General features: G+C 36.5%; 2 protein-coding genes across 2 annotated transcripts in view; one reads left to right on the top strand and one right to left on the bottom strand.

Moving 5' to 3' along the window:
• The window catches only part of CEP290 (centrosomal protein 290), an 86,023-nt gene extending 81,903 nt beyond the window's left edge, over window positions 1-4,120 (top strand). Inside the window, 2 exon segments of the mRNA XM_017877124.1 lie at window positions 699-871; window positions 4,009-4,120. The gene's annotated coding sequence lies outside the window, so the exon portion shown is untranslated.
• Window positions 4,121-10,952: 6,832 nt separating this feature from the next.
• RLIG1 (RNA 5'-phosphate and 3'-OH ligase 1) lies at window positions 10,953-24,254 on the bottom strand. The gene is given in 8 exon segments (XM_017877135.1): window positions 10,953-11,176; window positions 12,445-12,614; window positions 13,657-13,854; window positions 15,655-15,771; window positions 16,454-16,519; window positions 16,522-16,548; window positions 19,111-19,228; window positions 23,952-24,254. Coding segments are annotated over 8 exon segments (975 nt in total). The 5' UTR covers window positions 24,042-24,254; the 3' UTR covers window positions 10,953-10,987.
• Between the last annotated feature and the right edge of the window lie 1,605 nt (window positions 24,255-25,859).

Raw genomic sequence — 25,859 nt, 5'->3', positions numbered from 1 at the left:
TGTGGATGTTTAATAATAGAAATAATCTACACTTTGGGAGGCTGAGGTGGGCAGATCACAAGGTCAGGAATTCGAGACCAGCCTGACCAATATAGTGAAACCTGGTCTCTACTAAAAATGCAGAAATTAGCTGGGCATGTTGGCGTGCCTGTAATCCCAGCTACTCAGGAGGCTGAGGCAGGAGAATCACTTGAACCCGGGAGGCGGAGGTTGCAGTGAGCCGAGATCGCACCACTACACTACAGCCTGGGCAACAGAGCGAGACTCCATCTCAAACCAACAAACAAACAACAACAACAAAAAGAAATAATCCACGTTACTTACACATACTTTATGCTTATAGCTAGGTCTCATAAGCATTAGGAAGTCAAAACAAAGAATCTCTTATATGCGTAAAGGTATAAACTATCCCATTTTTCTAAAAATATTACAGAGAAACAAAATGTCCAATTTAAAGTAATCACTAGTAACTAAATATATTTCTCTGACCTCATTTTCATGATCTGTTGTTCTAATTATTATTGGCCATATTGCTGCTTTAAAGGAGGGAAAATGTTGAATTTATTGAAATTTTAATCAGCATTTAAGGCCCCAGGTTATTTTTTTTTCCCCATTTGTAATGATAATTTTGAATACACTGAATCTATGAGAACAGTATTATGTTTTCTCATAAAATACTAATTAGCATTTAATGATAGGAAACTGATGCTGCAGAGAAATTACGGATAGCAAAGAATAATTTAGAGATATTAAATGAGAAGATGACAGTTCAACTAGAAGAGACTGGTAAGAGATTGCAGTTTGCAGAAAGCAGAGGTCCACAGCTTGAAGGTGCTGACAGTAAGAGCTGGAAATCCATTGTGGTTACAAGGTAGGAACAGAATTTTAAACTTGTACAAAGTTTAATCATTTCAAATTTTGGTATTATTATTTTAAAAGACAACACTATTCTGAATAACCTGGTTTCTTCCTGATGAACAGTTTGTTTGGTTGTTGTTTTAACATAATACTTTTTTTTCTCTTGTAATATTGATGGAGACTTTTTCTTCCTTGAAATGTTTAACTTGTTTAACCTTGTTTGGGTGGCAGGGCATGGGCATGGGACAGAGTAGAGCTGGGGCTGGGCAAAGGAGCTGGAGCTGTGTGTGCATCATGAAGCTGTCATCAGCTATGAGTCTAGGCTGAGGCTGCTCAGCTTCTCCTGGTTGCTATTTTTCTCCAACTGCAGCTTCAGTTTCTTGATTGTATAACTTGCTTTCCCAAGTATGAGCCAGGAATGATTGAGCTGTCTTATCACAACGTGTGGCATACTGGATCTAGTCTGTGCTGTAATGCTTTTAGAGTTATATCCTGGGCAACTTTCTCTTCTGATAGCCCCAAGAGGTGAATTCAGCAGCAGTGTTGATGTCTTACTGGCTTCTGCTTTCTGATACTTTATTTTCTCCCATCCTGAATACATGGAATTCCAACCTGTGAAACTAATTTTTGTAGCTATGAAAGAGGTGGTGGGAGTTTATGAGTAAACATTCAGTCTGTTGCCACTATCATTATGTGTGGTTCATCATGACTGTGATGAGTAGGTAAAAGGCTCTTCATGTCATTCTCATTTCCAATTTTAAGCAGCTGCTTCAAGGAGCCTGGATGTCACTGAACAGTGGGATCCTCCCCATGTCTTGTCCCATTAAAGCCATCCCATATGAAGTGGTATCCTTTATCATCTAGCACATCTGCCGCCCCCATTTCAAAAGGCATACTCATCTTTATCTCTCAACATTCTCATACAATTCCTTATGTCCATGCACCTCCAGTATCCCCTTTGATGTCTTTGAGGGCTTCATCTTCCCTCTCTGCTCTTTGGAATGGTCTTGATGGAAGGCAAGATAGCGATCACTACAAGTAGGATGGGAGTCTTAGCATTGTGAGGCTACAGCAAGTCCCACAGAGGGCCTGCTGCACTGCACTTGCCCCTGTCAACCAAGTCTAAGGAGAAAAGAGAAAGATTAAGCAGATGCTTTAAAGGATAGCCCAGATGGCCATGAAGTCATGGAGAAGTCCTTGGTTCCTGTCCGAATACTAAATCTAGAGTAGCCAGAATCCATACTTCTCCACTCTAGCTCTCACTTTTCCCATCTACACAATGGGAAAAATTACTCTGTAAGAAGGCCAGTGTCAGGGTTAGATGAAATAACAAATGTGATGGTATGGAGTGGGGGAAGGGGGTCTCTTCTACTGTCTTCTTGGACCCTAGCAGTGGCTCTTAGCCAGCAGCCCTCTCCGTTGATTTCTTGGTCATTCCTTTGTTTTCTTCTATAATCACATATGGACTCAGAATGTTTTTGAGTTACTCTGAAATCTATTTATTCAACAGATATTTACTTAGTACCTCCTATTGCCAGACTCTGTCTTTATGTTGGATATTATTTTTAAAAAGCCCACCTTGCCTAGGTTTCTTCAAAGGACCAGGTAGGTTCTGTGGTTTAGAAAGACCTAATTCTTACTGTGATCTTAAGTAACTTACATCCTTTCTGTGGGCTCAAGTTCTTTCTAAGAGGGCTCTATGGGGCTACATAAGAAATTGTTAAGTGCAAAAAGGGTTTATAAGGTTTATAAATGGTTAGTAGAGGTGATGATGATATTTAACCATAATTGAAGATGACTTTGCATTTTAGATCATATATGTGTTTTTAGTCTGAGAACAATACAGGTCACTGAGCATACCATAAGCCTTCAGTAAACCATTTGCAGAAGACATAAGTCTAAGTAGAAATCTCTTGACAGAGAGAGGCTCCTTTTGATCGTTGACCTCCAGGTTCCCTAAATCTGTTAAAAAAGAAAAAAGAAAAGAAAAAAATTCACTAAAGTTTAAATCTGGGAGGATTATACACCTTTCTCAAGAAAGCAGTTCAGAGAGATCTCTTTTGGGACCCATGACACAGGTCTTGCTCATGCTGACATCCTTATAGTTGCTTTATTATTCACTCAGCAAACTTATTAACACGTATTCTATGTCAGGCCTTTTCCTGACTGCTGGGACAAACCAGGGTGATGTGGGGGCAGTTTTACATAGGATGATCAGAGAGGCCCTCTCTGCTTGGGTGGCTTTTGAACAGAAAATTAGATGAAGTGAAGGAGTAAGCTTCTGATATTTCACCATTTACTTGTGGTAGATCTGTGATAGTCTCTGTTGGGTTAAAAACATTCCCTTCTGATCTAAGTTTCTAAGATCTATCAAAAGCTGTTTGAATGTGTTTAGACAATCATAATTTCCCTTTCTTGTATTATCCTAGCAGATTTTGTTGCCAAAGCTATACTGGCCATTTTAACTTAGAATGCAGTCTTTCTATCCATTTCTCTGGAAAAGTTTGGATATTGTAAGCATTATATTTCTTTAGGTATGATGAACCAGTAGAACTGTTTGGCTCAATTATGAAATTTTTTTTCTGGAGTCTGTATTTTTTTTGAACTATTGTTTCTTTAATGATTATAAATCTATTCAGATTTTTACAAGCTTTATCCCTCTCCCATCATACACTATTTTTCTCACCCATGCTTTTGCACAGTATTTTCCTCTCCCTGTAGTGTTTTTCTGCATACCTCCTATGTGTATCTGTATATGTGAGAAAAGCTTTTTATTTGCCATCTTTATATTTCTAAGAATATCTAGTAATATAGAATTTTCTATTCCGATGAATTTTACTTTGTATTTTCTTATTTTGTGATTGAAAAAGGGTATTAATTTTAAAATGGTCAAATCAGGCTCCGTCCTTGTTTATAATCTTGGAAAATACCCAAATCCTTTATTTTGAATGGGCCATCTGTTAATTAGGGATACCTTATCTCTTGCCACCACCTTTTAATGGTAAATAAATATGTGGCTGAAACCTTGACTAGATGAAACAATAAAATAAGATATTCTTACTTATTTTTAGTACGGTAATTTGAACTGACTTTTAAATCAGTGACATAAATTATTTGCCATGTCTATACTTTTTTTCTTTATACTTTTAGAATGTATGAAACTAAGTTAAAGGAATTGGAAACTGATATTGCCAAAAAAAATCAAAGCATTACCGACCTTAAACAGCTTGTAAAAGAAGCAACAGAGAGAGAACAAAAAGTTAAGAAATACACTGAAGACCTTGAAGAACAGGTAAGTAATGTAATTTTTCTTTACATGATAAAATAATACATAATATCTCAGGATGTTCCTTGCATTGTCTTCTATAGATAAAAATGGATTTGATTAAGAAGACCCATCTAACTGAAGGGCACCCCATTCACCCATTTGCTTAAGCCAGAAATTTTGGATCATCAACGACTTCATTCTTTTCATTCTCCACATCTTTTTTTTATTGTTAAATCATGTCGTCTCTATTTTCAAACTATATCCCAAATCTGACCACTTCTTGGCATCTTGAGACATCACTACCAGTCTTGTCCAGGCTATTGTTTTATACCTGAATAACTGCAATAATTTCCAAGCTGGTATCTCAGCTTCCACTCTTGGATTATTTCACCCTATTTCTATTTCTGGTCTGTCTCCACACAGTTGCCAAGTAACCCTTTTAAAACATAAAGCACATCACAAAGCACAAAGTCCTATCCTCAGAATCTTCCAGTGGTTCTCCATCACCCTAAAATAAAACTTCAAAGTTCTTTTCTTATCCCAAAACAATATATGAGGTCTGGCACCCAGTTTTCTTCCCAATCTCATCTTCTACCACTTTTCCCTTCGTTTCTTTCTCAATGTTTTAACCACATTAACCTTCTTTCAGTACTTTAAACAATCCAAACTCGTTTAAGCGTTAAGTCCTTACACTTGTTTCCTTTGTTTAGAATACTGTTCACCCAAATATTCTTATAGCTTGCTCCCAGACTTCATGTCTCTGATGAAATAGAGGCTCCTCAGAGAGACCTTCCTAACCCTAACTCTAACCCTAACCCTAACCCTATACTACTTGCCATCACTCTTTATCCTCTTACCCTGGATTATTTTTTCTTGATAGCTCTTCCTACCATCTGGCACTATTATTACATTATATCATATTACGTACACATTCTTTGTGTTTCCATACTAAACGAGGACCATGCAAGATGGAACATTACCTATTTTGTTCACTGCTGTAGCCTCTGTGCCTAGGACAATGCCATTTATGCAGTAGTTACTCAGTACTTGTTGAATGAATGGTGAATAGAACATAGAAATTTGCCTATGCATGCTTTTGAAAACCAGATTTTAATATTATGCTTTGTTAAAAATGTGTATCTTTATAAACCCTCGTATTTCCATAGCAAACCTTATCTTCTAACTTTTCATTGTCCCCAAAGATTAAGATTCTTAAACATGTTCCTGAAGGTGCTGAGACAGAGCAAGGCCTCAAACGGGAGCTTCAAGTTCTTAGGTGCGTCATGTGTTCATATGACTACTTTGTTTCTTTCTTTTAAATAAAAATTGTTAGTTTTTATATACTCAGAATTGCTACAACTAGAGACAAACATTTTTCAACTTTACTGCTTAACAGGCTTATTAGGTCCTTATTTCTTCCTTCTAATGCTAATCACTCTGTTTTCATAATACACACTGGAAAAAAGGATAAACCCAACTCTAATATAAGTTTCCAGTTTGTAATTTAGTTTAAACTTTTCTAAGAACATAGAATGAATTAATCCTTAGCTTCCCAGAGGAAAATACTAATGAAAGAGAACAAGTAATTTTTTTCTTTCAGGAGTCTCTGTAGCCCACTTTCATTAGGCTCCTCATAACAAAACCACTCTTGCAAATGACCTCAGGTCAGATATTAAGAAAAATGTGAAGGCTTTTGTATTCCAAGCTTTTTGTTTGAGAATGGTGACATTGTAGCATTGAGAGTAAATGTTTACTTTGATAAAGACTAGCTTGTTCTGATTACTGTACATCACTAGTTCATAAGAAATGCCCATATATTTTATGAAGCAATACCTGCCTTATTGTTTTTTTTTAACACATTATCATTGTGTTCTAGATTAGCTAATAGTCAGCTGGATAAAGAGAAAGCAGAATTAATCCATCAGATAGAAGCTAACAAGGACCAAAGTGGAGCTGAAAGCACCATACCTGGTAATGTATTTTAAAAAACATGTTAGCTACCCCCAAGTTTTTGAATTTGGGTTTACCTTTTTTTTTTTTTCTTTTGGCTCAGATTTCTGATCATTGTCTCACTGTAAAATCAAATTCCTGATAAGTTTTGGATCTCTTGTCTCTCTTCCATGCTATTAATATAAAATTATTCCCATTTTTCTCTTTGTGTTGTTTATACTGTGGAATAGCAAGTACCCAAGTGTTTTTCTCTTTGTTCTCCATCTGGGTATTATAGATTTAATCACAATACAGGGCTAAGCAATGAATACTAAATCTGTTGCTTCCAGTTTCTAAGTATAGGCTCTTTCAAGTCCTTTGAACATTTTTAAAAACTGCAAATAAGTAAATACTGCCTATATTTTTTTCCTTTTACAAAGTAAAAGAAAGTATCTTTCTGCTGCCTTCCATTCCCATTCAAAAGTGATCATTCCTCATTCCTACACATACATACATTTTTATATACATATATATCACACATACGCATACATGTTTGTGTGTTCATATGTACAATAGATCCTCATTATTTGTGGATTCTGTATTTTCTAAATCACCTGCTCACTAAAGCGTGTATGTAATCCCCAAATCAACACTTGCAGCACATTTGCAGACATCCACAGAGCCTTGGAAAGTTTGAATAATCCAACCTACATGGCCCCAGCAGAGGTTCAACAAGGCAGTGCTCAGTATCCTCATTTCAGTTTTCATAGAGAAATGAGCAGAGGATGGAGACGGTAGAGGGCAGCACAGCATAGTGCAAGAAGCTGTGGCTCTGGGGCCTGTTGGATTTGAATCCCAATTCTGAGGCTTGTTAGTGCTTTAGGCTTAGGAGAGTCACAAACACTTCTGAACCTTTTCTTATGTAAATAAATAGAATTTACCAGGATGAGTTATCTTTAGGATTTAAGATTATCATGTGTGAGATATGTAGGTGTATGTATGTATATGCATGTCTGTACATATTTCCCCTAGCAGCAGTGGTTTGATATTCACTAATTGAGCTAACTTTATAGACCAAAACTACTGTGGATAGAGAATAGACTTTGTTTGCATATATATATATTTTCTTGGCAACTGACATAAAATTGAACTCATACTATACACATGTCTAGCATATTTGCCTTTTACAGTTTATCCTGGACATCTTTTGAGGTCTGTTCATAAATCTGTCTCATCCATTTAATAATTCTATAGTGTATTATTGCATGTATAAGCACATTGAACCATTTATGTTTTGGTGGATAGTTTGCTTCCAAGTTTCTGCTTTTATAAAATATAATTAATCTCTTGACCTTATTATGCCATTGTTTGATAGTATGATAGAAATGCCATTCTCTCCAAAGGATTATACCAATTTATATCTGAACTATCTTTGACTATTTCTTGTAGCTTTTTCAATATGGTATGTAGTGCTATTACTAATTTGTAATAAAAGCCATCACGTGTGAGTTGTACTCGACACTATGCTAACTGCCTTACAAGCATTCTGTATTCACACCCATATATGATAGGTATTACTGTCTCCATTTTATGTGATAAACAGATTCAAAGTGGTTCCCTAAGGTCAGCTAGGAAATAGCAGAGGCAGGATTAAAATCTAAATCTATGACACTCCACAGCTCCTTGGCATTCCTAGCCCTTAACCGCTATACTGTGCTACGTCTTGGTAACTAAAAGTACCTACTAAATACTCACAAAATATGCCTTATAGCAGCCTGCTTGGTTTGTACTAGACTACAGTATTAATGCTGTTGATGTTAGGAAAATTTTATAATTTTCCTTCCATGCATACACTAACCAGGCCCAACAGTGCTTAACTTCTGAGATAAGAGATCAGGTGCATGTGCATTAAGGGTCGTATGGCCATAGATAGTTCTCTAATCTTTCTAAACCTCAGTTTCTTAAGGAAATTTCTGAGCCTTCAAAATTCCTTCTCTCTGATGTGAAGTAGACAGATTACCTGTCATTTTTCTAAGATTAAGGCTTAAAATCAAACCAGAACTGTTTTGGAAATTCTAAATCACTTTCCTATATAAGTGGTAAGATAACTTTTAAGATACTTGTCCCAGGCCCAGCACAGTAGCACATACCTGTAATCCCAGCACTTTGGGAGGCTGAAGCGGGCGGATCACCTGAGATCAGGAGTTCGAGACCACTCTGGTCAACATGGTGAAACCGGTCTCTACTAAAAATATAAAAATTAGCCAGGCGTGGTGGTGCTTGCCTGTAATCCCAGCTACAAGGGAGGCTAAGGCAGGAGAATCGCTTTAGCCTGGGAGGCAGTGTTTGTTGCAGTGAGCCGAGATTGTGCCATTACACTCTAGCCTGGGCAACAGAGTGAGACTGTCTCAAAAAAAGATACTTGTCCCAGCCATGAAAATGTTTGCTGCCTCTTCTCAAACTTTTAGAATTTTATTCTTCAATGGCTGTAAAATATGACTTGACTCATTAAATGTAGTGTTTTATAAAGAGGTATCTAGCAAAGATAGCATTAAAGCAAAAACCGTATTTGCCTGCTGATAGAGGTATGCTAACTTGCAGGGTAAATCCAATAAATAACTTTTGTGCTGTATTTGTAGACTTTTGTTTTCCTACCAAAGTATCAGGGCTATGTATGTCTTATCTTTGTATTACACAGCTTGCATGACACATTTTGCACATAGTAATTGCACAGTAAACATGTAATAACCCACATGAATAGCCAATGCTGTGTTGGATAGTGGGAGCATTTGGCCAGCTTATGGTTATAGCCCCTTACCCAACAGTCTGCTTTTCTTCTGTTGTACTTTTAGTACCTAACAAGTTTTCCTGGCTTTAGAATTTTTTCCGTGTAAAATTTGTCATGTGAAAGAAAAAAAAAACTTGGCCTATATTTCTAATACCTAGCAAATAACCTCTTTTTGCCTGCTATGAAATTACAATACTTGATGGAGGGAGGTAGCATCAAGTGTTTACATCCTTAAGTATTTCAGCCATAAAATCCAGTATTTTCCAGGTTCTAGGTTTCGTAAAACAAATCTCTGTTCTCTAGAACAAATCCATTACTTTGAACTCATTCGTAGTGGGAAAAAGCTGAGTTTAACTTGTATAACTTTTTTGACAGATGCTGATCAACTAAAGGAAAAAGTAAAAGATCTAGAGACACAGCTCAAAATGTCAGATCTAGAAAAGCAGCATTTGAAGGTAATATTTATTTTAGTATCATTTTGTGAAAATAGCTGTTGAAAACTATTTTCATTACCATCTTCGAGTTTTCAGTACGTATCCTAAAAAATTCATGTAATAACATCTTATATTTGACCTTTATATTGCAAAGTTAATTATAATTATGTTCATCTGACTATTCCTAATATATTTATTAAATAAGAGCTAACAAAAAATTCAGACTCAACATAGGATTAAATAGTAAATTTATTTTTTAATTGTAACAAATATATGCCATTAGTATGTTCTTAAGTTTTGGGTCACATTGGCAACAGTGTCTTTAGTTTTTTTTTTTTTGAAATTATTTTCAGGAATCCTAAGGTTATAGTTCCCTTAAAAAAATATTTGCTATGTTTTACCTCTTTTAATACTGTAAACAGGACAAAAAGGCATGGATATGAGAATCAGCTAGTAATCACTGGCTATTCTAAATAGTCACTAAGGCGTGAATTGTCTCTTCACCGATGCCTAATTGTCAGAAGTCCCAAAGATTTCCCTGATCATATTAATAACTTTATGAAAACTTGATTATTCATTAAAAATTAGAATCTGTAAGAAAGATATAAATGAAGTCTAAACCAAAACTCTTAACCAGACTAACTTCAATGTTATGAATTGCAAAATCTAATTTTGATTGATTACTCTATTGAGAAGATCTTACATGTTTTTAGAGAAAGATTAAATCCCACTATAAGAAATGATAAATTTTAGTCAAAGACTAGAACACAACTTACGGAATAGATCATTGGACTTGACAGTTAAAAACTTAGTTATTTACACTGTACAATGGAACAAAGAAAATCTTAATTTTCTGCCTTTATTGCTGTATTCGACCATTCAGGAATACTTTGGCTTTCATATTTACAATTAAATCTCACAGTTCAAACCTAAAATATGTATATTTCCTATATCCAACTTTTAAATATAATGTTTCTATTAGGAGGAAATAAAAAAGCTGAAAAAAGAACTGGAAAATTTTGATCCTTCATTTTTTGAAGAAATTGAAGATCTTAAGTATAATTACAAGGAAGAAGTGAAGAAGAATATTCTCTTAGAAGAGAAGGTAAAAAAACTTTCAGAACAATTGGGACTTGTTACGGCCATCAAATAGACAATGAGCTTTGGTGAATTTCTCTACATTCACAATGTTTTGATTAGGTTTTTTAAAGAATATGAGGGTAAATTCAGTAATTTTAATATTTAAAATTGGAGTTTATATATACTTATTTATACATGTGTTAAGATTCTCAAATCCTAACTATGATATATATAAATACAGATGTAGACATACACACATATAAGTTATGAGGTTGAGCCATATGTTTTGTTAAATATCTAGCAAAATTAAATTGAGCTTCAACTATTTGATTTTGAAAATTAGTGACATTAAATTTTGTTTTTAAATTACTACTCAGTATAGTGGAGAGAATCCAGCCTTTGTACAAGTATAGGAGCTTACCGTTACTTATGTTTTTATGGCTAGAGATTAAAATTAATTTGCTAGTTTTAATAAAATTTGAATAGGTACTTGAAACTGGAAAATTCATTTCTTCACAAATGGTAGAAGACATATTGATGTTTCATAATGAACAGGAACCTTGAGATATTTTTAAACATGGTAGAATATTCAAGATTAGAATATAATGATAAACTAATTTTATTTGCATTTTATACATCAAATATTATATCTTTGAGTCTAGCAAATTTCTGATTATCTAGTTTTGAAAAATGATTAAACAAACACTTAATATCAAAGGCAGAGTCACATTTGTTCAGGTTCATGTTGATAATAACCGGTTTTGAATTCATGTAAGTATCTGGAATTGGCCAGCGTAAGCCAAGATGATGGCGATGGACCTGAAAGAGAAAAAAGGTATTAGGTTTAGCATACAGATACTATCTTCATTCACTTAGAAATATTTGAGTGCCTACTATCTGCCAGGCACTGTGTAAGACTCCACTTTATCTTACCCTAGTTTTTTTTTTTTTTTTCATAGCTGTTCTTCTCCTGACATATTACATATTTGTTTATTGTCTGTCTTCCCCATTAGAATGTGAGCTTCATGAAGGCAGACACCTTGTTTGGTTGACTGTGTATGTCCAGCACCTGGAAACATGCCAGGAATATAATCAGGGGCTCCATAGAATTTTATGAATCATAGAGTCTGTTGCTGAGTATAGACTAGCTACCTGAAAAATTGTGGGCAAGGAGGCATTCTAATTGAAGGGAATGTTATGTGGTAGAATGGAGTTTTTTTGCTCTAATTGCAATCATGTAAATATGGTTAGAGCAAACCCAATGTGTGTGTTTGTGGGGACAGAGGTGGAGAGCAGTTCTGGGAAATTAAGCAGGGGCCAGATCATGAATATTTAATGTAACTGAACAGATTGATGCAGGAAAGTAATACACTCATTCGTTTGTGAAGAATGGAGAGGACAGGACTAAAACTGAAAGATACTGTTTTTGGAGGGTGATATGACAGAGCATGAATCTTCGCTTAAATTAAAATTAACAGTTAATTGGTTGGAAAGAAGTACATAGATTAGAACTGTTAGGAACTAATAACTGGATGCATGAAGTAATGAAAAGGGGGGTTAAAATTAATATCCAAGTTTTTACTTCAGTGAATTATGTAGAGTCAGAGAGTTACAACTAGGTCCAGTTTTGAATATTATGAATTTCAGGTACCTGTGAGAAATCAAATAGACAAGTCTAGGAGACAGAAAGGGAACAAAGTATAAGATAATTCATTTTGTATATATCAACTGTTACCTTGGCACTCTTTTTACTCAACAGATTCTATACTCAAGTCTGGGAGATGCTGTGTTAAGTTAGTACAAGATGTCTCAGAGAGCACTACTGTGCAACATGAATTTCTACGCAGGGGATATATAGTATCCCTTTATTTCTAATGCACACCTGTTATGATCAATGCCCCACACAATACACACCGGGAAACACTGTTTTACCTCTTAGAAAATGGTAGTATGTGGGATGAGAAAATTAAATTTCTTTACTGCAAATATTAATTGCTGCCATTTGTAGAGAGAATTTTAGTATCACTTCTACTCTGCTGTGGGAATATAAGATGACATAACCCCACCCAAGCTATTTTTGCCATTACCTTTATTAAACAGCCATTACTGCAATGCCATACTATTCCTTCAATTTTACCCTCTTTGCAACCTTCAAACCAGGACAAGAGATCATTGTGCTTCAATGAAGGTAGATTTCTTACTTGAAATGCTCCATGTGGTATAAGAAGATGTAATGGATGTTTCTTGCTCCCTAGCCCTAGGTGGGAAAATTTGCCATTAGTCATATTCATTTAAAGGAACTTGCAGAAAGAACTAGAAAATGTACCTCTTCAAATAAAGTCTTTTGAAACACTTAGGAATAAAGGTAGAAAAGCTGGTTGGTTTCCTTAAAAAGAATACAACCCAGTGCACTGGCACCTTATTCCAGTAACTCTAAATTCCCCCTTGGCGTACTCTCCACCACGGTTCAACAAACTATGACCTGTAGGCCAAGTCTAGACAGATACCGCTTTCTGTAAATAGTTTTCCACGAACACAGCCGCATCCACTCATGTAAGTACTGTCTATAGCTCCTTTCAGAAGAGTGGCCCACAAAACTTAAAATACCTACTCTGGCATTTTGCAGAAAAAGTCTACCAACCTTTGGTACCAGTGTGGCACTGGTCACATTCAACTATTCTTCAACATTTGCCAAACAGCTGCACTGTATCTCTGATAACTTGTCTAACTACCATCTTAGCTTCTTTACACCTGGCAGTCTACTTTTGATCTCTGTGTAGGATTTTCCTATTATAGCTTTAGCATCCTTAGGTCTGTCTTCCCATCCCCGTGTCAGCAAGGTGTAACCCATAGTGCTCTCAGTACTTGCACTCAATTCATCATGATATATATTTTGATATTTGACATGGTATTCATTGCCAATACTTTACTTACTTTATACCCTTGGCTATTTAAATTGATGCTATAATAACCACGAAAAGTGCATTTTCATCATTCGACTCAACTCACCTGAATTTTAAAAAGCAAAGGGGTTACAACTGAGTCATTACTTTTCATACGTAGTTGTGTAATGTTATTACAGGAAAGAATGAGGATAAAAATCAACCTTTTAGATTAATAAAATGGTTTCATTTTTCTGTGAATATAAAGTTAACAGAAATGGATATAATCCTAGGAAACTAACTCAAATTTGTTAGTCGTTTCTTTAGTGTTCTATGTATGTTTTTTAAGTTGACCCTAGAAAGTTCTCTTTATAAATGACAGTTACAATAACTGAACAAGAAAAAGGCTTCACTCACCATATGGGTTTCCATTGATATTTGTTCCTATGAGCTCCAGTGTTTGTTCTAAGAGATCTGAAAGTGGCACTGCACTAATTTCCAAAAGTCCAGAATCATCAGGATGATGTTTTAGTACCAGGGCAATTTCAAATTCATAATTAACTACAGAGGAATGCCAGCAATACTGTTTGTTGTTTTTCTCTACTGGTACCCAACCTATCATATAAAGAAGAAAATTATTTGTTATTAGATTGTTTTTCTTTGGATTGAAACTACATGTAATTTCTATTTTGTAAATTTCCCATGTTTTCTGGGTGTCTATCACAAAGAGGTATTACTTTAAAAACTCAGTGGGAAAGTTAACAGTTTATTACTTTTTAAAAAATCACAAGGGTTCATTTTTTATTCTGCAGAATTAACCTGTTATTCACTACAGAGCACCTAGCATTCTCTTACTAGACAATTCACCCTTATTCAGTAAGAACTGAGCACTATTCTAAGACATAGCACTTACATTTTTTTCTATAAAACAAGTTTTCTCTCAAGCTTCAGGAACAATAGACATAATGCGGTACGTGTTCCAAGTTTATTAAAATGTTCCAATATATACTGAACACATTTATTGAATATTATTGCTATTACCTTTCTCATTCTTGTTGCCAGAATTGGCTCCCTTCATTACTCATGCTAGATGACTGTAATAACTTACTTGCTGGTCACCACGCCTCCAGTGAAATCCAACTCACTTTTATCATAGTTCTATTTCTAAAACTTAAATATGCTTTTGCTGTACCACTGATTAAAAATCATTATCTTCAGGATAAACTTCACACTCCTTTAGATAGAATAAAAGGGCCTTTACAATCTGAGCCCACCACACTTCCAGCCTCAACTTTTACAGCCACTTCATGATGTCGTATACCCTGAACATTCTAGCTGCAATAAAGTGTTATATAAAGTATCCGAAATACCCCATGCCCTCTCCTCTTCCTGGGAGTTGGCCTACGCTGATCTTCCCTCTTCCTTGTCAGCTGACTTTCTAGTCCTTAAGCTTCAGTACAGACGTCTACTCCTCTTGGAACCTTCCACTAACCACAAGCTGAATGAGGAATTCCTCTTCTTTTCTCCGGTGGTACCTGATATATTCATTCCTGTTCTTAAATCATACTATTATTGGTTGATTTCTCCCAATGTCTAATTAAAGATCATAGAGGACAACGGTTCTGACCTTCATTTTTGTATTACCAGAAACTAGGAGGACTTTGCACATAATGGGCACTCAAGACATGCCAGTTGAGAATCTATAACCTTAATCTGGGATATTTTCCTATTCAGCATACCTTTGCAAAATTTTCCATCCCTAATCTAAAGGTATAGACTTCTTGAAATCTCATTTCAGACTAGATAATCTCATCTATCCTGACAAGAACTTGGAAGCTATTCCCTCTTTTTTTGTTCTTTTTTTGAGAAAAGGTCACAATCCGACACTCAGGCTAGAGTGCACGATCATGGTTCACTGCAGCCTCGACTTCTGGGGCTTTGGTGATTCCCACATTAGTTTCCCGAGTAGCTGAGACTACAGGCGCACACTGCCATGCCCAGCTAACTTTTTGTATTTTTTGTAGAGACAGAGTTTTGCCATGTTGCCCAGGTTGGTCTTAAAACTCCTAGGCTCAAGTATCCACCCATCTCAGCCTCCCAAAGCGCTGGGATTACAGGTGTGAGTCACTGCACTTGGCCTCAAGGCTATTCTCTTTTGACGCTTTATTGTCACAGACTACAACTAGTAAAAAATATCCATCTTAGAAAAGACTCTAAACCTAAGAGGACGTTCTTAATATGAAACATCTTTGATATAAAATGTAGGACTTTACATAAATTTGATTCAGAAATTCTATACTATACATATTAATGAAGAACCAGATTAAAATTGAATTCTATAATTTCTGATTGAATGGATATTTTGATCCTTTTACTAGTAAACACAAAACTGCATTAGAAGAGATATCATGGTACCAGGAATGTGTCCATTTTCATCAGGCACTGGGTTCCCATTTATTTGTTCTATTTCCTTTGCTGGTATCCAGCACTCTGGAGCTGGTTTGAAGTCCTCCTCAACGTTCCAAAAAAATTCTAAAAAAAATTAAAAAGAGATAATACTGTATGGGGTGATACTTAAAAAATGTAAAATACTAAACAGACTCAAAATGGGAACAGCTACTAAAACCTCATAGTATCAGGTGTGATACAATTATTCTCCATTCATTATCACCACAATGTGACTGTACTTAAGATTAGGGTACTAACAATTTAAATATTCAATTTCATATATGCCATTTGTATACAGTATTTAACAGTCGAACTAAAGTAACCATATTCCATTAAGTATTGGATTATGAATTTTTAATATACTATGAATACAAATATAAACATATACATGAATGCAGATATACAATGTGTATCTACTACAGATATTTAAAAGCATTTTAATAATTAAAATTGTTAATTTCCTGAGATTTGTACCTGATTTATAAAATTACACATTTGTCTCTTACACAAAATGTGTCACTCATTTCAATATCTATGCAGTAATCTGTATGTTTTAATAGACTCATACTATAAAGAATAGTGACAAATATTAGGAAAATATTTTACAATATTTTAAATCCCTTTTATATAATAAAAGTATTAAATTATAGTTTTCTAAGTTTGCTTAGAATTATACAGAAGGATATAATGTACCAGAAATACCACAGCAAATAAATATGCCACAAATTTCAGCCTATTTAAACATGAAACTTAAAAAAAAACTAACCTTTTGGGTTTCTTTTGAATGCAGAAAATTTTGTAAATCTTTTTTCAGCTTGTTTGTTGGGTTTCTATCTAGTCGAGCCCAAAGGTATGGCTGATCTAAAAAAGTAATAACAAAAGGAAAAGTATGAAGCAAACAAAACTATTCTTGAAAGACATTTCAGAATAGAGTTTTTCAATAAACAGGAGGCTAATTTCTCAAAGAAGACAAAGGGAAATATGCAGTCTAAGAATATAGACCACCTAGCAGTACCTGATGCTATGAGAAGACTTACTTCTCTGGTTAAAGAATGAGGGGGATGAGACAAAAAGTAAATATATTATCTTTTGTATAAGGACACTGCATAGTCGTATTTTATGAGTAAGCAGCATTTATGGACAACTGAAGATACCTCTACGAAATGGAAACATAACCAGATAACTGTATTCACCCCCCCCCCCCCCAAACATAACACTGTGCTGTAAGGGTTAATTCTGACACATCTGGAATTAGGCTGAGCTGTTCTGCATTGCACTGACCCCTGATCAAGGCATGAAAATACTAATAATGTTGATTTGTACTCATGGATCTGAGAGTTGCAGGGCACTGTGCTAGTATTCTTTATTGGTAGGAGTGAGCCTGATAGCTTGGTCTGAAACCCCTGGAGGGCTCTGCTGTTGAAGCTGGTTACTTAGCAGCAAGATGCCGACCTACGTGACCAGCAAAAATATAAAAATCCCCATTTTGCATTCTGTGGTTCCAAAGTGTTTGCCTGCACACATGAGTGGTTCCTGATCTGAGAAAATGTGTCCTGCTAAGGCTCTAAAGCAGGGAACAATAGTAGCTTTTACTTGGCCTCTCCATACTCCTTGCTGTGAGACAGTCTTTGGCTATAATACACATCTTTTAATGCCATTGGTATATTGTGTATCCTTTAGCAGTAATAAATGTGGATTTGGAAGCACTGTCACTTTGGGTTCTGTGACTTGACTTTAGCAGTTAAATTCTACTCCAGTTTGCCATCCTCATGCATAATGATACACACTATACTTTCTTAATAGGCATCAAAGTCTGAAAAATCTTTTACAGTTTTCTCAAATATATAAATCCAAGGTTTATAAAGAAACTGCTATACGTTGGTCCAGATATTCTGTACTACTTATTAGCTATCCAGATAAATAATATGAAGAACCAGATTAAAACTGTGTTAGCATTTCTGGTTCAATGGACCTTTTGTTTCTTTTTTACCAGTAAACATAAAAAATGCAATTCATTTACATCCACTAGAATGGCTACTATCCAAAACAAAACAAAATCCAAACAGAAAAAAGCACAAAATAAGTGCTGGTGAGGAAACTGAAAAACTGGAAACTTTGTGCACTGTTGGTAGAAATGTAAATGGCTGCAGCCACTAGGCCAAACACTATAGTGGCTCCTTAAAAAGTTAGAATCTCCATATCATCCTGTAATTCCACTTCTGGCTATATACCCAAAAGAACTGGAAGCACAGCCTCAGATATCTGTTCACACCTGTTTACAGTAGCATTAGTTAACAATAGTCAAAAGATGAAAGCAACCCAACTGTCTACTAATGGTTGACTGGATAAACAAGATGTGCTAGATACATGCAAAGGAATATTACTCAGCTTTAAAAATGAATAAAATTCTGATACATGCAACCAACATGCATGAACCTTAAGGACATTATGCTAAGTGAAATAAGCCAGTCACAAAAAATAAACACTGTGTGATTCTACTTATATGAAATACCTAGAGTAGTCAAATTCATAGAGGCAGTAGAATGCTGGTTACAAGGGGCTGGTGGTGGGAGAATAAGGAGTTGTTGTTTCATGGGTAGCATTTCAGTTTTATAAGATGAAAACAGTTCTTGAGATGGAGGGTGGTGATAATAGCAAAATAATGTAAACATACTTAATGCCACTGAACTGCATACTTAAAAATGGTTAAGATGGTAAATATTATGTATGCTTTAGCCCAGTTATTTTACTGCATTTCCGAATAAATTTCCTGATACAAGGAATGTGTCCAGATGTCCATTTAATGCCCCAGGAATGTGTCCAGATGCTATTTTTTTTCTGGAAGTGAGAGGTAATCTCACCATCCAAAATAATCGCAAAAAAAAAAATCTCTTTTCCATACATTTCTTCTTAAAATGACTGACAATTTCTATTTGCATTTCTACCTTTTAAACTACATGAAAGTGAAATTAATTACAGACACTGCCAAGAGGAATAAAGCCCCTGGAATCGGTGCAGGAAGAATAAGCTTAAGGGTCACACAAACATAGGTCCCATTGCCAGTTCAGCCATTCAGTTACTATTGGGTCTCGGAAAAATTATTTAAGTTTGCTAAACCTCATTTTTCTTGTCTGTGAAATGGAGAGGCTACTTGTACAAATTGGAGATAATATATATCAAGCACCATACTGCCTGGGCCCTTAAGTGTATTAAGTACATGTTTTAGTTACCTTCCTTTTTTCCCCCAAGAAGAAAATACAATAATATAATAAGTAAACTATAACAACTGTGACCTTTTTGTTTTGCTACTATACTTAGGTTTCCCAGGGTCTATGAAGAGCAAATGCCTCATTTCAGATAGACTGTAAAGTGATTAAGAAAAAATAAGTAATATTTGTAGTAAATATTATAGTTTTAGTTTACCTTTATAGGTAGTAACATAACAACATGTTCCATCCACTTTTTCTGTTGGAATTGCACTGTATATATCTGCATCTAATGCCTTGTGACTTATAGTTTCAGTTGCCAAAACTTTAAATGGCTTAAAAAGAGAGAGAGAGAAAACCGGTTTAAAATAGATAGCCTCTATGTCTTTGCACACACGCTCACCTGAAATCTTCCTAATTTCATTAGTTTTAAGGGATGATCTCCAGTTCATCCTTCAGAATGATTTAAAAATATTTATTCTGTGAAGTTCCGAATCGTTCCCTCCCTTCCGTGCTATCACAGCAACACCTGATTTTCTACACAATTCTGTAATTATTTACGTTTTTTTAATCCACCTTTGTTCTTTGCAATGCTGCATCCCTAGCACAGGCGTTCAGTATATTTAATCATATACTTGACAATTATTTACTAAATGCCTAAGATTAGGCATTGTCTTCAGCACTGGAAATACAGAGGTGAACAAAAAAGTACCTGCCTTTGGTGAAACTTGCATTTTAATGAGGGAGACAAAAGCAGCACAATACATAATATAATGTTAGCTATGACAAGCAAGTGCTAAAAACAAATGGGTAAAGCAAAGAGGGATGAGGTGCTATTTTGGATACGGTGGAAAGGGAAACTTTGAGGAGGGAACCTTTGACCAAACTTGAAGCAAGGGAATACCATGCAAATATCTGAGGAAAAAAACAAAAGGTAAGGTTTCTTGCTGTGTCTGAAGAATGCAAGGCAGCCATTGTGTCTGGATCTGAGTGAAGGTAAAACTAGATTGTATGTTTAATTAACTCAAACTTCATAGGTGCTTCTGGTAGTTCAATACAAGTATCTTTCAATCATAATTTTCAGTTTTCCCAAGAGTCAATCTGCTCTTCAATACATGAGATCTTCCCCCTTTTTTATAAGCACAAACATGTTTGTGATTTATAAAACTTGTTTTGCAATTAAGACTTGGTTTGTAAGGAGTCTTAGCAAGGATGTTGTAATGTACTCCTGTCTCAGGTCAAAATTCTCAGGGAGCAGGGAAAATAGATGGAAGATAGTTCATACTTTGTTTTTGCCTTTTTTCACCTTTTTTCCTTGCAAAGCTAATAGATGCTCATTATAGAAAATTTGTAAATGAAGTATACAAAGGCATAAATGAATCACCCATGTCATCGCCGTTCAGACGTATTACAAAGAACCTTTTGGCATACTTCTTGTCTCTTTTTCAGTGCATTCTTCTCAATTTAATTGACATCAGTTTCTATTTGCTACCAAGAAGTTTAAGAGCCGAAATCAAATGGTTTCTGGATTTACTTTTTTCATGTTTTTCCTCCTTAACTGCATGATAAACAACTGCTATTGTAAGCATAGGTTGAAAAACTGTGATTTTCATCCTTTTCATAAAGCAATTGTCATTAGTATACCTTCATTGTCACAGAGCTTGCATCTCTGTCTAAACATTACAGATCACAGACTTTAAAAGCATCTTAATTTTCAGAACAATTTTACCCTTGATTCAGTTTTATATCCTAAAGATCTTCAGATGTATCATCATAAAGTTCAACAAATACTCTTAGAAAATATATGATCTGCTTGAAAGTTAACCCCCTGATAGTTTCCTACCATTAATAGTGATTTATATTATTAGACATGACAGTACTACGAACTTAAATTTCTGAGCTATATCAGCTATGGTTTATTTACTTACTTAAAAAATGTTCAACATGGCCGGGCGCAGTGGCTCAAGCCTGTAATCCCAGCACTTTGGGAGGCCGAGACGGGCTGATCACAAGGTCAGGCGATCGAGACCATCCTGGCTAACCCGGTGAAACCCCGTCTCTACTAAAAAATACAAAAAACTAGCCGGGCGAGGTGGTGGGTGCCTGTAGTCCCAGCTACTAGGGAGGCTGAGGCAGGAGAATGGTGTAAACCCCAAAGGCGGAGCTTGCAGTGAGCTGAGATCCGGCCACCGCACTCCAGCCTGGGTGACAGAGCGAGACTCCGTCTCAAAAAAAAAAAAAAAAAATGTTCAACATGGCAAAAGAAAAATTGCCTCTATAAAACAAATCTCTTGACTCTTGAGTTAGGCTTCACTTTGACAATAGTTTTCGTCACAGTTACCTGACATCCCTATGTAGCTTGATGAATTGTTTACTTTGAAAGTTGTATTCAGGAGTCTATGTCGATCTAAAAATCTTTGTGGTAACTCATTCAACAAAATTTGAGCATCTAGTTTGTGAATGGCCTTGTCCTAGACTATGCAGGCAGAATACAAAAAAGGAGTAAAACCTGCTGGCATCACCTCTTAGGCGAGACCTCATATTAGTACTCCTGTAAATACGGCCCTGCTGAGAGCACAAGCTGGCCCACTATGGCATCTTAGAGATGTTATACAGTATACTTCAGTATCATTTTAGTTCTATGTCTTTGCACAATGAGTACTCAAGGTTTCAAGCTGATTTTTTTTTTCATGTTTTTCCCCTAACAATCTTCACTGTTAAAACTACCAAGAATCACTTGCCTTTTGTTTTTCCTTTTGAGTTTGTTTGCTTTGAGAGTACTCACCCCTTGTCCCTTTCAGCTTTATCAGTAGTGAGATGTTTACATATTGATAGTTTTTCTACTATCAGGAAGAAAAAGGGCACCAAGGATGAGGAAAAGACAGTTTCTTGGGCTCCTACGAACTTTTTATCTATAATTCATTTTCATTTCTGAAAAAGACTTATGCCACTTCTACAGTCTGTATCTGAAGTAACATCATCTTACAAAGTGAAACAACACTGTACAATATAAACATATTGCTGTGTGTGAGCTTAAGACTAATGCACTATTTCAAACAGGTAAACTAAGAAATTAGGCCCTTCTAGTATTGATTCAATACTTTCAAAATATAACCGTCTAGTAGGGATTCAATACTTTGAAAATACAACTGGTTTTCACTAACTTATGACGCTGGTATCAAAGGATATCAATTTAACCTAGGATAGTAGAGCCACAGAGTCCGGTCCAATAGCAGTGTGTGTGTATCTAAATTTATCAAAGATCCTATGGGGGGAAGATTACTCTGCCCCATGCAGCTCCTGATGAGTATAAACATTCCTTCCATAAAAACCAATCATCTGCTCTTTGCTATTGACATGTCCAAAGGACAACACGAGAGACACTGAGGGGTACACAAAGTTCTCCTTTTCCACCTGTCATCAAAGACTTTAGACTATTACTGGAAAAACAAGGTACGTGTATTAAAATAGTGAGTATCGATTGAGTGGCCCTCTACAATTTCTGGGTAGGGGAAATCAGTGAGATGACTAAGTTGATTTAAGATTTTATGGAGAAGAACTGACTTGAGAAATTAAAAACATTCTAGAGATGATCCAGAGTGAACAGTCTGAGCAAAAATATGAGGCAGGATTGTGGTTGATATGTTCACAGGATGAAATAGATGGCTAAAACAGAGAATTCACTTTGAGGAGGATGGAAGGTAGATTGAGCCTCATTAGTGGGAGGCCCTGAATTATAATTAAGAATGTGGATGCTATGCTATAAAGGATACTGTAAGCTGTTCTTAATGCAGAGAGGTAAGAGAAGGGGCTGCTTATTTTCCCTGGTGGAGAATACTGTTACAAACTACTCCCCTCCAACATACGAAGTTGAAAATCACAGTAGAGTGAAATACTAGAACAGATGATAATGTTTCATATGGATTACATTTGTTACAGCTAAAAGAAAAAAAAAAATTACTGCTACAAACATTGAGTAATAACTGTGGCATTTTGACGAGGAAAGAACACGGTGATGATCACTCCGAGTGGCAAGTAAGACCAATTAGGTGGTGCAATGAGCAGGACATGAAGTATTAACTATAACAACAGTGACAGTAATAGAAAGAATGAAAAGATCAGATGCTATAAGGTATAAAGCATCAAGGTGAATGGAAAACTGGCATGAAATGATTCCAGGGTTCATTCTTTAATTCAATAAATATTTATCCAATGCGTACCACGTGCCAGGTCCTAGAAGCTGGGACTAAAGATAACAGGGCAATCTTTGCCTTAAACAAGTTTTAGTCCAGAAGAAAAGCCAGTGCCAATTATGAAACTCAAGTGAGGTGGATTTCCAATGGACATGTTGGTTTTGTTTGAAATCAGCAAAGCTGGGAAGCACCCAACTAATCACTGGGTATTCTACTGATCAAAGACTACAACGTTTTATAGTACGATATGAAAAAAATTACCCAAATATAGGTTACTCACTAGCATTTACCGAGGGCACACTATGTGGAAAACACGTTGCTACAATAGAAAACCTTGAGATGAGAACACCAAAGTTAGAATAAATTAAGTAATTACTGGTAATATGAGGTCTGAACTTCAGTGACCTAATTAGGCTACTGTCAACACCGCCACTGGTTCGGACAGAACAGGTAAAGCAAGTCTTCTAATATCCACCCTTTCTTACTGCACTCTTGAAAAGCAGTAAAGCTTGGAATGTGGCAATTATCTGATTAGGGGGTTTCCCCAAAAGATGCTAACCTGAAAAGAAAGGAACATGCTGTAGATGTGGGTTATCCATTTCCTCGCGAGGGCAAGTTTGAATCTCCTTATCAGGATAATCCTTTCGCAAATTCTCTCCCTTACGACTAAGAAAAGTACAAGAACCTGGAACAGCTCAGGGCGTACCGAACTCCCACCCCAAACCTACCCAGCGAAACCTACAGAGGCTCCTGGCCTGCAGGGCAGGTCTAACGCGCCCAGCCGCCCTCGCCGGGTTCGCACTGAGCCAGCGCCGCGGGGAGGAGCCCACGCGAGCCGCCCAGCCTGCCCGACGCTCCTCCGTACCTGATGCTCCCTTTTGGCGGAAGGCTCCTCTTTCACCTCCGTCACAAACACACACGGCATTTTCCGTTGCACGGAGCCCAAGCGCTTCATGATGAGCCCAACAAAGCGTGGAGAGAGCGCTTTCGAGCAGCGCCCAGTCCGGCCGGGGAGAAGCCCTGCAGCAGTCACCCGCGGGGTTCAGGCCACTCACACTCCGCGCCCAGCCACTGCGGCTGCGCCCCAACTACCAAACCCCAGCGAGGGGCGAGAACGCCCGTCCAGAAGCGGCTGCCTGGCCGCTGCGCCTTCTGGGAGTTGTAGTGCAGAAGCTGAGGTGCCTGGTGCGTTCCCACGTGCGTCCCCTGCCCCCACCTCGGTTTTAACAACCGCGAAAACAGATACCTTTCCTAAACGTGTGTACTTAGCCACACCTAGTAACCGATGATTTTTTAGAAATTAAATAAGATCAAGTTATAAGCAATGAACATTTCAGATGTCGATTTAACGCAGTTCCAATGAAACCTACTGGCCTGTTATCTTTAGTTCGTGGGGGAAGCACTGTAGAAGTTTAGAAACAGAGACATCCCCAGATTCCCAAGCAGAATGAAAACTGCCTTTCCAGTAAGATTGTCAGAAAACCCTATAATAAAACACACCTGGGACCAAAAAAAAAAAGTTACCGTTTGACCTACGCCTTATTGTGCAGCATAACATGGTCAAAATGGTTCTGATGTTCTTTCCAGAGTGAGTGCGAAATTTCAGCCTTAGACTAATCCAAAAGTGCAGGAATACCTACAACCAGATTTCATTCTCAAGTTTTTCATAGGAATCTTGTTTAATTAAAGGTGAGTTCCAACAGCCCAAATGGCTTGAGTAATGGTAGTCAATCAGCTGCGAGCTAAAAACAGCTTTAACTTACTGCTCAAAAGAATATTTTGAGGGTAAGTGATAAGATGGACAATGACTAAATAAAATAAATACTAAATATTTAGGAATAGTAGCCTTTCCATCTCATTGCATTTAGTAGTTCCTAGCCTGAAGTTGTAGGGGAATTTTGACTTACTGCCATCTTTATGGGCTTGGACTAGACCCAGCTCTCATTTCTTTGTCTTACCTGCATGTATTCAACTGTCCAGCATATTACTGACTTAGCCCTTGGAAAAATTAAACTATATCTCACTTAGAGGTATCTAAATAGTAAGGGGATTCTCAAAGAATAAAACATCTCCTTTAAAAAGTTCACAATTATATTGAATACTGACAGTGAAAAAAATAANCATGGCAAAAGAAAATTGCCTCTATAAAACAAATCTCTTGACTCTTGAGTTAGGCTTCACTTTGACAATAGTTTTCGTCACAGTTACCTGACATCCCTATGTAGCTTGATGAATTGTTTACTTTGAAAGTTGTATTCAGGAGTCTATGTCGATCTAAAATCTTTGTGGTAACTCATTCAACAAAATTTGAGCATCTAGTTTGTGAATGGCCTTGTCCTAGACTATGCAGGCAGAATACAAAAAAGGAGTAAAACCTGCTGGCATCACCTCTTAGGCGAGACCTCATATTAGTACTCCTGTAAATACGGCCCTGCTGAGAGCACAAGCTGGCCCACTATGGCATCTTAGAGATGTTATACAGTATACTTCAGTATCATTTTAGTTCTATGTCTTTGCACAATGAGTACTCAAGGTTTCAAGCTGATTTTTTTTTTCATGTTTTCCCCTAACAATCTTCACTGTTAAAACTACCAAGAATCACTTGCCTTTTGTTTTCCTTTTGAGTTTGTTTGCTTTGAGAGTACTCACCCCTTGTCCCTTTCAGCTTTATCAGTAGTGAGATGTTTACATATTGATAGTTTTCTACTATCAGGAAGAAAAGGGCACCAAGGATGAGGAAAAGACAGTTTCTTGGGCTCCTACGAACTTTTAT

Source organism: Rhinopithecus bieti, unplaced genomic scaffold (genome assembly GCF_001698545.2).
Source record: "Rhinopithecus bieti isolate Rb0 unplaced genomic scaffold, ASM169854v2 scaffold_10271, whole genome shotgun sequence".
In the NCBI taxonomy this organism is placed as follows: domain Eukaryota; kingdom Metazoa; phylum Chordata; class Mammalia; order Primates; family Cercopithecidae; genus Rhinopithecus; species Rhinopithecus bieti.
The sequence above is the reverse complement of the archived record's forward strand: the minus strand, read 5'-3'. Positions and strand labels throughout refer to the sequence as shown.